This window comes from Artemia franciscana, chromosome 9 (assembly GCF_032884065.1).
Source record: "Artemia franciscana chromosome 9, ASM3288406v1, whole genome shotgun sequence".
NCBI lineage: Eukaryota > Metazoa > Arthropoda > Branchiopoda > Anostraca > Artemiidae > Artemia > Artemia franciscana.
In genome coordinates, this window is record NC_088871.1 from 43,998,504 (window position 1) to 44,014,824 (window position 16,321).

At 36.3% G+C, this 16,321-nt stretch overlaps 1 protein-coding gene across 2 annotated transcripts in view; it reads left to right on the plus strand.

Annotated features, from left to right (window-relative positions):
* LOC136031453 (uncharacterized) overlaps positions 1–16,321 on the plus strand; it is a 103,130-nt gene that overhangs the window by 52,595 nt on the left and 34,214 nt on the right. For both annotated transcript variants that reach the window (XM_065711057.1, XM_065711056.1), the window contains exons 10-12: positions 3,376–3,629; positions 8,588–8,717; positions 15,037–15,189. In XM_065711057.1, coding sequence (XP_065567129.1) covers positions 3,376–3,629; positions 8,588–8,717; positions 15,037–15,189 — 537 coding nt within the window. The remainder of the gene's footprint in view (positions 1–3,375; positions 3,630–8,587; positions 8,718–15,036; positions 15,190–16,321) is intronic.

Consider the following 16,321-nt stretch of genomic DNA (forward strand, 5'->3'; position numbering starts at 1 on the left):
TTTACGCTAAAGTTTTTTACTGTTTAATAAAGTAGAATTGAGAGAAAGAGTCAAACTTTAGCGTAAAGAGCGGGGCGTTGAGAAGGGAACAGCCCCTTTCATACACGAAGTAATTTCTGTTCGTTTTAAGTTTTAATGTCGCTCCTTACTTTTAAAAAATTAGTTAAAAAACTAGTTTTTTTTTATTTAATTGTCATTAGAAGTCAACAGACACCGTTAAGGTTTTAATTCCTGCGGACAAAAAGTATTAATTTTAACTAATTAGTTTTGGGATTTTAATAATAAGTAAATGTAATACAGCCCTAAAACCTTCCTAATTTTGAAACAACTAACAGTTGTCCCTTCTCCATTCCAATCTATTTAAAGCCTCCCTCTTTACACCCTATCAAGAAGTTCCAATTCTCCCTTCAATCCGTCCTTGCGGCCTCCCCCCCTCTCCGGTTCGCGGATGATCAGCTTTTAAATTGGTCGAAAAGGACGATTTTCGGCAATCTGTCATTTTTCATCCGCAGAACTTGTGTTAACCATCTCAACCTTTCTCGAATTAAACAAAAAAAAAAGTTTTTTTAACTGAAAGTAAGGAGCGACATTAAAACTTAAAACGAACAGAAATTACTCCGTACATGAAAGGGGCTGTTCCCTCCACAACACCCCGCTCTTTACGCTAAAGTTTGACTCTTTCTCTCAATTCTACTTTTTAAAACAGTAATAAAACTTTAGCGTAAAGAGCGGGGTGTTGTGGAGGGAACAGCCCCTTTCATATACGGAGTAATTTCTGCTCGTTTTAAGTTTTAATGTCGCTCCTTACTTTCAGTTAAAAAAACTTTTTTTTTTATTTCTGAACATTTTTGAATTAAAGCATGTTTTGATTTTTGCTATTGCATATTTGGAAATTTGCATATTAATTAATTTTTTTGGCTAAATGGCTTTCTCATAGTTTTGATCGGACAATTTTGAAAAAAAGGAGCGGAGGAGGAGGCCTAGTTACCCTCCAATTTTTTGGTTACTTAAAAACGATACTAGAACTTTTCATTTTTTACGAACGTTTTTATTAGTAAAAATATATATACCTTATGAATAAACTTACGTAACGAAATTCTATATTAGTATGTTTTACTGCGTATAAAAGGGGGTTCTCCCCCTCGTCAATACCTTGCTTTTTACACTAAAGCTTGAATTTTGGCCCAATTCCTTAAGAATGACCCCTGAATCACAAAGGCCGTAGAATAAATAGTTGAAATTACTAAAAACACTTTAGGGTAAAGAGCGAGGTATTAGGAGGGGGTGAACCCCTCACATGCGTAATAATTTCTGTTCGTTTTAAGTTTTAATGCTGCTCCTTACTTACAGTTGTAAAAACTTTTTCATATTTATTTTTTCATTGTTTTTTTAAATAATGCTAGAAAATGCTGCGCCCCCTTCATGGAAATCTTCTTCCCCATGTCAATTTCCTCCATGGAAAGTTTTCCCAACATAACCCCCTCTTCTCAACCCCTCCTCCCAACCAAAAACCCCCCTGAAAACGTCTGTACACTTCCCAATAACCATTACTATATGCAAATACTTGTCAAAGTTTGTAACTTGCAGCCCCCCCTGCGGGGACTTTGGGAGAGTAAATCGTCCCCAAAGAAATAGTTATAAGTTTCTTCGACTATGCTGAATGAAATGGCTGTCTCAGAATTTTGATCCGACGACTTTGGGAAGAAATGAGCATGGGAGGGGGCCTAGATGCCCTCCAATTTTTTTGGTCACTAAAAAAGCGCACTAGAACTTCTCATTTCCGTTCGAATGAGCCCTCTCGCAAAATTCTGGAACCACTGGTTCGATGCGATCACCCCTGGGGAAAAGAAAAAAAAATAAACACGCATCTGTGATTTGTCTTCTAGCAAAAAATACAAAATTCCACATTTTCGTAGATAGGAGCTTGGAACTTGTACATTAGGGTTCTCGGATACGCTGAATCTGATGGTGTGATTTTCGTTAAGATTCTATGACTTTTAGGGGGTTTTCCCCCTATTTTCTAAAATAGGGCAAATTGATGGGTAAGACTAAACTTGATGAAACTTATTTATTTAAAAATCAGCCTGAAAATGCGATTCTTTTGATGTAACTATTGGTATCAAAGTTCCGTTTTTTAGAGTTTTGGTTACTATTGAGCCGAGTCGCTCCTTACTACAGTTCTATACCACGAACTGTTTGACTGGTATCTTGCCGATTGTGCACCGTAGTTTAGTTAAGTGAAAATAGATTTTTAGTATGGACAAGCTAAATTTTATTGTATGGATAAAACGAGGATTGAAGCGTTGATTTCTTTCGTGAGAGACCTGAATTGTATCTGATTTGAATAGTCTGGAATGAAAGGATAATAAAAATAGGTTTTCTTCAGTCAAGAAGGTAGAAAACTTGAAGCCTAATTCACCCAGAAGATTATTTAAGAAAAGAAAGTGAATAGCTCTTTAGGCGAAATGTTGATTATAATTAAAAGTGACACTTGAAAGGCCAATGCTTTGCGTTAGTTGTAACTTGGCCTGAAGGCCAATGAGTTGTTAGTAGAAGTAGAAAAACAAAAATAATAAAAGAAAAATCATACCCAAGGCTTAGTCTTTCCAACGAGAGTTTTTCTGGTGTTTCTGGTATTGTAAGAGGTGCCTTCATTATCTGTGATTTTTTCGGAGATTTCCCAGAATTATTTGGCTTTCTTAAATCTCTCCCAAAATTAACGCTCATAAATAGATGAACTTTAATTTTCGAGGAGATCTCGAGGCAACCAATTTTTTTTCTTGACAAATTTGGAGATAGTAGAGTCACCGATTGTAAGGCTGTCATATCTGTCTTATAAATCCGCAAAGGTTTTTATGTTCCTAGTCTAAGGCTCCTGTGGTAGCAAAAAGGTGTAATAGACATATAGCGACTTGGAGTCTTCCAAAGAATTCATCTGCAATAATAAAAATTTGTTTAAATTTATGAAAGAAGAAAAAACCATAATGACCATTGCAAAGAAACCCGAAAAAAAATATTGCAAGGATACAAATTAAAACTATCGAAAAAATATTATTTTACACCTATCAAAAACATACCCAATAGCCAAGTCAGAATCGAATATCTCATTAATATATTTAGACAGAAGGAGGGGTATCAAAGTATTTTATTGGGTAAGGGAGTGAAATCATAAAAAAGGATACTATACCACAACTTCGAGTATTTCTTGTAGGAGGATGGTATTCCTTAAGCCACATCTCGGGGGATTTTAAGTGTCTACTCACCTCCCCTAGATTGAAAAGAAACAGTTTGAGACTCGTTTGAAAAAAAAAAACAATTCTAAGTACCACATAGAGTTCACAAATTTGCTTCACTAATTGATTTACTTATTTTCAGGGGCTTATACATACAATATATCAATGGTCCTTGAGTCATTGAATGGTAACAGCTTACAATACAGTGACACGTACGAAGACAAGTCAAAGCAACATTTTATCAAGCTTTCAAACTTGGTTAAACGAGGGTTAGACAGTACTTTTATGGATAGTGAACTGGCTTCTGTTTACAGAGGTGTGGAGCTCGTAGATGTAAAGGAAGACAAGAAGAAGGATTCGGAAGGGATACGAGTGGATATGCTAATCTTTGTTAAGGTATGTATATTTTTTTATACTTTTCATTGTGTCATATTTCCACTATATTGCTAACAGTTTTTATTTCTAAGGGCTTAGTCCATAAACTTGCGCGGAGGGGTATTTTGAACCTTTATTTTTTCCATAAAATATCTGGGTTGTTCCTGTTATATCTTACATTATTCATATAATTTGTCTATTTTTGCGCTTCTCTTATGATGTGTACCTCCAGTGAGAAAAAATTCATGCACATACGCCTGGCTCAGTCTGTTGCTGGTTCTATGAAGAAAAGTTAGTTTTTAAGCGATTATATTTTTGCCAGTCGTGGTAAACATACCACGAACAAAGGGATTCCCGTCCACTCATATTTGCTCCCAATAAAATTGCTAATTTTTGGCTAGAAAGGCAATGCTCATATTTTGTAAGCCTGCTCCCTCCCCCCACGATGAAGTCTCTGGTTCCCCATTAGAGGATGGACCAGCGTGCATATATGGCTACATATATAGTAGACTCTTTCTCATGACTGTATTTGACATTTGCTGCAAAGCAAATTTTTGCGTTACTATACTTTTCTAAAAGTAGGTGTAATTGCAAAATCTAGGTAACGATGTCGCTTATTCGAAGGGGAGGTTTGCCCTGGTACTAAAACGGTCTATTGAACAAGATGAAGAAGTATTAAATTCCAACTAATCCCATATTATTCAGCCGTTGGATAATTTTAATAGTTTATTAATCTTGGTTATGGCCAATTAAATGGGATATATTTATAGCGATCCTATAAATGCTTACTCCGACTGGCAGGATTTGGGGCTCTTGCTTTCTCTCTGACACCAAGGAATTTTGACGATAATTCAATTTTGATATTATGAAAACTCTTGTAGCGTCGATTGCCTAAGTCCTTGATGTGGGAAAGGACAAAATAAAGTACAACAAAACCCCACCCAATCGGTCTTGTGTCTTATTTCCTAATTCTGTGCTTACGTAACAAACATAATAAACGTTTAAGAAATGATTCCTGCAATTCATATGAATTCAAAATTACAACAAATTGAATTGCTTTAAACAAAACGTTTTAAATAAAACACAAATGGACTTCCTGAATGTTTTGCTTAACTTATTCGCGTGAACTTAGCTAACGAACTAAAACATTTGTCCAAGACTCCGCCTTCAGAGGTCTAGTGGCTCAAATCTAGAACAAACTCCAACACAAATGATTTTTGTACCAAAGCGTTCAATAAAAGTCTGAAAAATACACTGCTAAGGCTCTGCAAAAATGCGAAACCGTAAAATCATCGATAATCACACATACAGGCCCGGATTTAGTCCAAAAATTAAGCCAATGTTCTTTAGGTTTAAGTGGGAATTTAAGGCTCTTTTACTATGCATATTTTATGGGGGAAAGCCTGAAAAATCACCTTTTCTACAAAAATGTTATTGCATCTCCAAGCTTGTATCCAGAATTTATTCGGAGGGGGGGGGTACAAAAAACTATAAAAAAACGGATCAAAAACTTGGTTACATTTATTTTTGTTACGTTTTTACGAGTCAGAAAAACATTTTGTGGGGTGGGTGGGGGGTTTTCTCAAACTCCTAACTCCACTCCCCTGGAAACGGCCTTGTGAATGTCATATTAGCCACTATTTTATCTACTGAAAACACAAAATTTAAGCACGAAAGACCTCATGACCTCAAATTCATGTAGTAAACATTTCTTAGGCATTCCAGAATAGAGTCAAAAGTCCAAAACTATATTTTCTTCTGCTGTTTAAAGCTACAATAAGAAAACGTACGTACTATGTTTACGGATCATAAGATACTTTTTCTATTGACGTTTAAAGTCATGAAAAGTCCCGACAAGGCATTTCCCGAAAACCCCATCTATAAAGGACGCTTCAGTCTCGACCCAGTTGTTTCCCCCACCCCCTGTGGCCACTACGTTATTGATGGATGGTGGTTGCAGCACACATGCTATCTTATCTTTCTAGAACTACCTTATGGGACTATATGCAACAACTATGTGGCTTCCTTGAAGCAGCATTTCAAAATTGCAGACATTATCTTTGATGAATATAGCTGTGGACATTAGACCAAATATTGCGCTTATTGCACTGCGGGAATTAAAGAGAATTAAAACTTATCAAGCCACCGTCAATGCTGGATTTCTTATTGTCAAAACATCCGTTTCTATTGCGACTACGATGGAAATTTTGGTGGTCAGTAGTGATATGGATTTGTTTCTTCTAATCATTCAAAAGAAAATGCCAACCGTCTTTTCTACCAGGTTAAAATCAAGCATAGTTTGAAGCCTTTCAGCTTTCTAAAAGCGAAGTAGGGTCCCGGTGACGCTGCAGCTGACATTTTGTGTTTGTTGCTTTCCTACGCTGCACCTGACATTTTGTTGCTTTCCTTGGCTGTGATGCCACAGCAAGCTCCATGGTGTCGGTAAGCCGATCAGGTTGTGAAACGCAAAATAAGTATTTACAAAGCCTTTTTAGTGTTCAACTAAGACAAAGTTTCCGGAGATGAACTTGTTATAGCTGGAATAAGGCAATGCTATGCCTTTACAAGACCAAAAAGTATGGCTCCTCTCCCCTATGACACAGGCATTCTTCAGCAAACTGTCAACGCCGAAATATTTTGTCAACCTTAAAAGACTTCCAACCACATCTTCAGCTGCGTGGTACCACTTTCAGACTGCAGTCTTTAGCAGTCTCCTTTCAGACTGCTAGGTTGAATGGAGATTCTTTCAGTCTGGACCCTACCACTTGGGGTTGATGCCTTGAAGGTGTTTATCTCATGTAAGTGACGGGAGATATGAAATCCGCAACAGAGCGGCTGCTTAGTTTCATTAGGCACATGTGCTATTCGGGTTTTTAGACAGCAAGATGGTCCCGACGAAGATCTGGGCTGTAAGACACATCTGACTGTTCAGAATATTTAGGTGAGAACTGCACAAATGTAGTCTAGGGTCAGCAGAACGAGGACGAGTGTGAATTTGCCACAGACTATTAATGTAAAATCAAAGCGAAGCAATCAATGTTGTGATTCTGATGAATCACAGATGAATTCTGATGAACATCAGACCGTGACACCAACCAGTTCTAGTAAGCTTTTACCGGTCATATTTGAAGCACGACTTTCTTTCAAAAAAATATTTTGTAAACAAATCACACTTCTACTTTTGGGGAAGAACTAAAGGCTTCTTTTTTGTTAAATCTAGGTTCCACGAATGTTTGTAAATAATTTTCTTGACTTACATGCAGCTCATATGTCAATTTTAATAAACGACTCTTCCTTTTTTTCAATTTTTTTTGGACTTTCGGCTCAATCTGGGAATGACTAAGGGGTTTTGGCTGCGTGAATTTCAGGTTATAATGTCTTCCGTGCCTAAGTTTTCTGTAATTCAGAAGGTAATATAAGGTATGGAATGACATTCCGAAATATTTTGCAATAGAAGTAAATTTTCTTTTTCCTGCGAAATTTGACTTTTATGCACTTCTTTTTTTTGGGCGGGGGGATAAACTCTAAATCAATTTTAAAACTAATATTCATTCTCAGCAGGTCCAAATACGAAGTAAAAGACCCTTATCGAATTCATTCAAAGTCAAAGCATTAATTTTTTATTTTTGAATAAAATTCGAACCTTCAAGTGTGATTTTAGGGCGTCTCCCAGTTACAGATTTCTGCAGAGCTTTAGTGTTTTATTCCCCAGATTTTCTGAGTGTTTTAGCGAAAAAACATTTTATGTTGCAATTTGATCCACCTCAAACCGTAGCATGACCATGTGTTCCACTCGGTGAAAAAAAATCACTAGATTATATATATATATATATATATATATATATATATATATATATATATATATATATATATATATATATATATATATATATATATATATATATATATATATATATATATATATATATACATATATATATATATATATATATATATATATATATATATATATATATATATGTATATATATATATATATATATATATATATATATATATATATATATATATATATATATATATATATATATATATATATATATATTTCGATTAATTTAGTGATTTTCTTCAATAATCTAATGATTTGTGTGCTGATTTAGTGGTTTTTTTCCTTAGGCAATATAAAAAATTACTAGAGATAGTGAGAAATCAGTTAGGGGTGGCAACCCTAAGAATGACTATCCTATTAAGTAGAACACCGTCTTACTTTTCCTATTCTTTTTAGTACCCGTTTATGCAATGGATATAACTACTGGTTCAGAAAGGGTTTATGACAATGTTTCTTCTAATCGTCTATCAATATTTTCAGTCTCCTTTATTATTGATAAGTGGAAGAAGGTGTGTTTTCTTCTATTCGTGTTACACATGAACTAAAACCAAGCAAAATCTGCTCTGTGCAATTCGATTGTAAGGTGCCTAAAGTTTAGAATCTTCGTGACCTTTATTACAGCAATTAAAACAGAACTTAATAACAATTTGAAATGTATAAAGTTTAGAAAGACATGCCAGATTGGGCTTTTTATTAACTTGGAAGGGAAATTAAATATAGTTGAGTTTGTGTATAAGGCATATATGATTTATGCCCTCCTGGCCGAGTGGATTGGTGCGCTGGATTCGGGACCCCTTGTATGAGAGGACGCGGGTTCGAATCCCAGTGTACCCAATTCTTCAGTTTGGGACGGGGGTCAGTGGTGAGACTCAGTAAGCTTAGCCAGAGTCGACCCAGCTCTAAATGGGTACCTGGAGAAATCTGGGGAAGGTAAACAGGAAGGGTTTGCGAAAGCACAGGATGGCTGGCCCCCAACCCCCCATTGCACTTCCTGGCTGAAGGGCCAAGAAACGGAGATCAGCACCGCCGGTACGGACTGTAAAGTCTAATGCCGTATCCTTTACCTTTGCCATATACGATTTAACTTTCCTTTAACTGTATTTAACTTTCCTTTAACTGTTTCTTTTAAGGCAAGTGACGAAGTCAATTTAGATGATGTAAAGACTGCCGTCAGTAACGGAGTTGAAAGCAGGAATTTTGAATTGGATGGTGAAGTTATTGAGCCCTCTAGACAAACACGGGGAAGCTTAGTTGCTGAAGGTAATTTATTTTTATTATTACTTTTCGTTTTCTCATTATAACAAACTTTGCCTTTTTCTAAACTAGTCGTTTTGTTTTACTTCTAATGAAATATTGAATTTAATTGAATTGAATTGAATTTATTTTTAACCCGGTATAATACACATGAAAAACGGAGTATAACGTGAATAAAAGAAAAGAAAATGACCTAAAAAACTAAACAACTCTTCACCTTACTTAAAAACAATTAAAACATGCAAAAGCAAAAGCAAAACATTCATTGAATCAAAATAGCGCTCCATGGATGCGGACCAATTCTATTATTATAAGCTTCTATGCTTTTTCTGATAGAAGCATTCGGGTCTATGATGCCTTATCTTTAATGACCCAGGAGTTGCTTGACCATGGTGGAAGGTCAAGCAGGTATTTGGCATACCGGAAATAGATTCGCCGAAGCTCCTTCGTCTTGGTTATCGTAAGTGTGCGCCAAAAAGGTGCAAGTTATAGGAAATTCGGGAGTGTACAAGCATTGTAAAATTTCACTAGCAGTTTGCGGTTGAGTCAAAGTTTGTTTGCTACCAAGCTTCCAAGCTTCTACCAAGTTGCTGTTCGACGTTGGAAATGAAGGATCAAATGCCTTCTAGTTGCTTTAAGAGTGTCACCGATAGGAAGCTCTAAATATTTCATTTGTGATTTGGGGGAAACTGGCGCGCCATCGACATTAATAGTAAATCCTGCTCGAGTTCCACCCCAGTTGAACAAAACCATGTCCGTTTTTTCTCTCTTGAATGGAAGGTTAATCTTAGCATATTCTTTACTTAAAATAGCAAAATTTCTTTCGAACGACTGTATTGTTCGACTGGTTTTAAAAATATAATCTGCATAAGCGATAAGTGACACATCAATCCCTTTTAAAATACACGAAGGAACTGCGCTGGATTGGGCGTTCAGGATACAGTTATTGAAGGCAACTGGAGAGGTAAGGGCACCCTGTCTAACGCCTCGACGGACTGGAATAACGAAATGTGTTATGTTCCTATCAGATAGCCTGATTACGACAGCAAGATTGTTATATATATCATACAAAGCACGAATAGCAGACGTGTCAACTCCCCGTTTACATAGCTCAAGGAGAATTTGTGCGTGAATGAGAGAGTCGAAAGCATGGCTTACATCATGACTCCCTAGGACGAGCGTATCACCAGACTTATCAACATCTATAAGCTTTGACGATAGTGCAATAAGCGCTTGGGCAAACCCTAGGCCTTTTTGGAAACCAAACTGATATGGCGGCATGTAGCATTTATCTGTAAGTTCTGGCATTACGAGTGTTTCAAAAATCTTGCATTATATTATATTAAATACCTAATCTAATCAAAATACCGTCTCTATATATTAAATATTTAATAAAAAAAATACCAACAATGTATGTTTAAACTGAGCATAAGCTCATTTTCTTCAAATACTAACAGGTATAAGCCAGTTATCGTCTGATATGTAGATCCAATTTCTCGAGTGTGTACCATATAATACACAAGTACTAAAAGTTTTCAAAAATAAAGTTATCTGTCTGAAAGAATGGTCAACTTAAATTTTCGAACCAAATGCAATGGGGAATTATCAGGATGACTGGAGCTAAAGAGGAACTGGGGGAGGTGATCCTATAAGGTCCTTTATTGACCCATACTATTGGACTTTCATTCAGTCTATCAGTAAGACTACACTTCAACCACCTGACTGCTTGTCATTGTTCCTGGAATATTTTACCTGAATTGGATAGTGTCACTCGTTTGTTACCTTTAAAAAAAATTCTTTTAGTTGATGTTTGATGTTTCGATGTGTTTTTTTTTTACTGAAAAGTCTTGCCTTCAGAGTCATTCCTAGGGTTGTTGGTGCCCGGTAAAAAATTAAATGCAGTGCCCCCTCCCGACTGAAATATAAACAAAAAAACCGAGTCAAGGTAAAAAATTTGACGAAAGTGGGCAACCTCCTAGCCGCGAACCCCCCAGCCATAGTTGGGGCAGCTGCCTCGGTTGTCCCCTTTCAACGCTTTTGCTTATCTTATCTCTCACTCTCTTCCCTCCCTTAACAAGAACATCCATGTAGTCTATGATTTTCCGGGTCTGAAATAAAAAGGTTGACATCATCGAAAAGATTAGCATTTAGCTTAAAATACTTACTAAAGAATAAAAATACGTGACCGAAAGGGTTAAAAACATGAAACAATTCATTATATAGAACAGTCTGCCATATGCCTTGGCTTGAAAACCTACTTTCTGATTTGTTAAATAGCGCATTGACAAATCACTGAACATGTGGGAAAACTTAGACGTTTGCGTGCTTTTGAATAATAGAATTATAATTGTTTGCGAAATTGTCAATCTAAAATGTTGCATTGATCTAAAAAAGCTGAAGTTGTGAAACTTGCCATGTATTTTTCAAAAAAAGAAAAAAATCTTTTTGATTTTATATCCAAGCTTATTTTCATATTTTCTGGGTGACGGGATACACCGTCACTGGCGGATCCAAGGGATCCCTGGTCCCCCCCCGAGATTCTGGCACCCTCTTCCCTGTTTTTTTCTTTTTTCATTCTTTTTTTTAGAATAAATTTGTCAATTTGGTCAATTATTGGCACCTTTGTCAAAGCGGCCTCCCAAGATTTTGCTCCTTGGTGCCCTTGTCACATTGCCCGCCTCCCCCAAGATTTTACTCTAGATTCGCCCCTGTACACCGTAGGTATATTTCGTAGACCACACTGCCTTAACCATGACGGTAAATAACAGTTTCAACAGGGGTAAATCCTTTTATTATACAGTGAAAAAACAATAAAAAATACTGGATATTTCGATCACTTATACGATGACCATCATCAGCAGATATACCGACTCTGCTGATGACAGTCACTGTATAAGTGATCAAAATATCCAGTATTTTTAATTGTTTTTTTTTTACTGTATAATAAAAGGATTTATCCATATTTGACCTGTTATCTATCGACAGGATTCACAGGCATTCGGCTAACAAAACATAGGCTCGAACCCCCCTCTTCCTATATTATAAAAGCGTGGAGGGGTTGCCCGTGTTTCGTTCATCCCTCTTAAGAAACTGAATTTCGTGGGTCCTTTATTCTTGATTAATAGAAGTGAATTATTGGCTAGTAACACTTATCAGTTATATAAAGTAAGATATCATGTTGATCGGGTTTCACTTACTTAAAAAATGCTTTTTATCCTCAAAGTATTTTGAGGAAAAATTCCAAAACTCTGGCTACTTTCACTTTCTACATTTTTATACTTCACATCTGTAAGCCACTGCGTTCTATAATATTTTTAAAATATATTTGATAAATTAATAAACAAATGAACATTAGATAATCATGCTAGAAAGATCAGTTATATTTTCCAGATCTGGGTAGGTCAGATTCGGCTATTATTCTCGTATTATAGTCGAAAATAGATAAATTTTTTTCAAGCTGCCGTTGCTCTCTCAACCTCTCCCTGGCTATGGTAAAGTTTGACTAATTCTGTACTTGAAGCATTTTGGGGTGCTGCAAAAATAGACACTTGTTAATTGCCCACCTTCATATTGGCCATAAGGACATCTTACAAAAAGTTGAAAATTTGGGCATAAAAATGCTCTTTTTTCCGCCTCAGCCGTTTGTGGCTCACCCTCAGAAAAATATACCTCCCCCCCTAAAAAATGATGCTACGCGAATATTTAATATTGTAGGCTATAAGCAGTAAAAATACTGCATATACGTTTTATATGATAATCGTTCACCTTGCATAGACAAAGGCTGTGTATTATGATTAGGTGGGGGACACGCCTTATACATTGCAGTGTGACGTATGAAATCAGGAGGCTATGTAAATACCATTTTTATTGTTCCAACCCGATTGATTATTTCCAATTTTTCACTTGCCAGCATTTCGGCCCTAGTCAGGCCAAAATCTTCAAACACAATGTGTTTGGTTTAGAGAAAAAGAAAAGGTAGTTGATTTTTAACCTGCTATGCATTAAGTTTAAGTGTCTAATAAACCTCGCGTTGTGGCCATTGTTTGTCCTGAATAAGATATTTCCCCTTAAAAAAAGTTATTTTAGTAACGATCCCCTTTATTTCGCTTTTAGGTATCTGAAACGGGATATGAATCTGACATTAAAGCCATTCTTGACTGTTGTTAAGTCAGAAGCGGATATCAGTGAAAAGTTCAATAAGAAGATCAATTATGAACCACGTATACAATTACTCGTAGTCATTAAATAATTTTTATTAGATAATAATTAAGGATGAAGTCGTTAGTGTGAAACCTTTTTTTTCAATTTAACCCAAAGGCGAAGTTCATTTATGATTGCTTTACCGCTTTTCGACCTTGGTAGCACGCCCATTCTCTTTGACACTGCTAAAAACAGATAGAATTACCCATTCGCGAAGCTTGAATTGTTTAAAATTTTAACAAATGATAAAATTTCTGACCTTTGGTACAAGGGCTGTCCTTTGTGACAGAGTCATGATTTTTCGCGGTTCATGACTACACGACAAACAGGGGAGTAACTAAAAAATAAACTTCCCTCGTTCTCCCTCTCCTCTCCCACTATTAGTACTAAATAGACTGTAGTTATAAAGGTTAAATGTTGCCTATAGAAATTAAACTTAGCACCCACAAACCAAGCGCCGTAAATATGTCCCAAGCAGACACATAGCCAGGGTTTTCAGCTCTCGGGGACAGTGTCGGTTTTCCTCCCTCCCCCTTCATCACTACTACAGTATAAGCAGAATGTAGTACTGACAAAAACTCAGTTTTACGCCCCATCGGAGTGTCCCCTTTGCCACCTAGCTACGTTTCCCCCTACTTTTTGCCCCCCTGCCCAAAAAAGAGCCCCCATCTTGTTGTCAGTTACAATAGCTCGTTTTCTAATAGGCCCTATACACGTATAGATAGTACCAAAAACAGGCAATTTTCTCAAGTAATAACTGAATTTGCACGCTTCATTAGTGCATATAGCCTCAGCTTAAGAAAAAGTCCAAAGAAAGAGCCCCCCATTTATAGGCTAGCAGCAATAGCTCATTTTACAAGAGGCCCAATACAGATACAAAAAAAAACTGAGATAATGGAATCTTCATCAAAATATCCGACCAGATGAGCTTCATGCACATATAAGCTAAAACTCTCGGAATGCAATTTAGTCGTCGTTTATTAATTTCTATTTTTCTTAGCAAGTATGATGTTATATTTACTCCGTTGAATAATCAACCTCCTAGCGGCTAAAACTATATAAATATCTCAAGGTCTCCCAATATAAATTTACCTGAGCCTTCATTAAAAATTATTGAAACAGCCGTTGAAATTTACTGCTAGTACTGCTACTAAAACTCACTGGAGCACCAAGCCGCCTAACGCACGCTACGCACACTCCTCCTCCATCCCCATCTATTTAACGCCAACTTCTTTATACCCTCCCAAGAAGTTTCCATTTCCTTAAATCTTTCCTTACGACATCCTCCGACCCCATTCTTGGACGACCAACTTTTCGATTGACCCTAGAAGGTTGGCCGATAAGGACGGTCTTTCGTAATCTGTCACCCTTCATCCAAAGAACTTGTCCTAGCTATCTGAACCTTTTTCTTTCTGTAACCCTGGAAAGCAGGATTAAGCCAAGTTTTTCGTACAGCTAACTGTTTGGGATACGGTCAGTTAGTCGTAACAGTTTCTCCGGAAAACATCTAGCAAATCTTCCTCTTTTTTTCGCAGCACCTACGCTTCAGAACCATACTTAACCACTGTCACCTCTGTAGCTTCCAATATTCTGCGATCTTCGTTCGCAGACTTATCTTTCTTTTCTTCTAAACTTTTTTCAACTGTGAAAAAAACACTCTGGGCCTTGGTTATTCTACTTTTAACATCTTCAATGCACCCACCGTCCTTACTTGCAATGACTGACTTTTGGCTGACTAAAACCCAAAGAAATCAGAATAATTATCATAACAACGGGATAAGCATACGAAGATGAAGAATAACAATAAATGTTAGAGGGTGTTGACATTAGATTTTTGACATTTGGTGTTGACATTAGCTCAACCAATAAAGGTGCATTTAAAAAGGGTGTTTCTCCAAGTATGCATTGATTGGTTCAATTGGAACAGATTCGTGTGTGGTCTAATTTTCCAGAAAACACCAAAAGTTGAAGCGCTTCTATATTTGACCGGGTCCTTAGCGTAAAGACCCAGTATGATTATTCTACTCCCTAAGTAATCCTATGTCGGTCGACCGAAAACGCACAAAATATCTTGTGACTAAATTCTTTATAATATTTATGGTATCAATTCTATTTTTACTTTCAGACTTTGATGAATGTTTACATGACATGCATGATTGCCCGACAAATGCCAACTGCATTAACTTAAATGGCACGTTCACATGCCAATGTAAAGAGGGCTATGAAGATTTGAACTCAAACACGACAGATGTAACCCTAAAGGGCCGGGTTTGTGCAGGTAAGTTACAAAATAATTTTGTGTCTGTGTATTATTAATTTTTGTGTTTGTGTGTTGTTTCAACTCAAAATGAGGAATTTTAACAAAACATCTGGATGACCCCTTTTAAGCCTTTTAAAAGAAATCATAAAGCTAAATGTGACACTGATTTCGCTTGAAGTGCAATTGTGGTTGAGTGACAAGCTAATCGCGCTCATTGATAATAATTGTCAGTGTATTTTATTTGCTGAAGTTCCAACATAAACAAAAGATACGAAATATTACTTCTTGACACAATTTTGTCTTTTTCTGGCATCAGTACTTGTACTGATAAAATTTTCTGGTTGCTTAATTTAATTAAAACTTTAATTTTTTTAATTTTAATTAAAAACCTTTAATTTATAAATGGTGCAGCACAGTATCTAAGTTTGATTCCAGTTGTGGATCCAGGGGAGGGGGCATCCACTTGATTTGGATCCGGCTCAATTTTGCGTACTTCAATTTATGTTTATGAATGTCTGTCAACAAAGCCGTATTCAGGGGGCTTAGGGAGTTTGAGCCCCCCCTGAAATGTTTGTCAGACTCGTAAAACGTAGTGAAGATGAATAAAAAAAAAATTTGATGTGATTCTTTGTAGACACCTCCCCTCCCCACAAAAAAATCCTGGGTACGTTCTTGTCTGCCAACTATCTCCTTGGTTTGGACAAAGTTTATTATAGTGCAGTTTCACTTATATCTATAAGAGTACCTGAAATTCTAATCTAAAAATCAATCGAGTGGGAAAAGAAGTTTTTATGATCTGTGTCTAATAGATCCCTTAAAACCCTTTAGCTTGGGAATCCAATTTATTTTGTAAACAATTTTAATTAATCAAAAAAATACAGGTCACTTACGTGTATTAGTGGTATTTTAATAACCGAAATGAGTCTTTTGTACTTATCCTGATTTTTTAAAGACCAAAAGAAGACCAGAAGAAACGGTATTTGGTTATTGTTGCAAAGCCTTATGTAAACATTTAGCTATTTGGGATATAATGTGTGGCGCATAATGCTTCAATTGTTAAAAGCAGCTTATAATAAATAAAAAGAAGGTTTTACGATATTATGTGTAATTGTAAAACTAAGAATAAAAACTAATTAAATCAATGATTTGC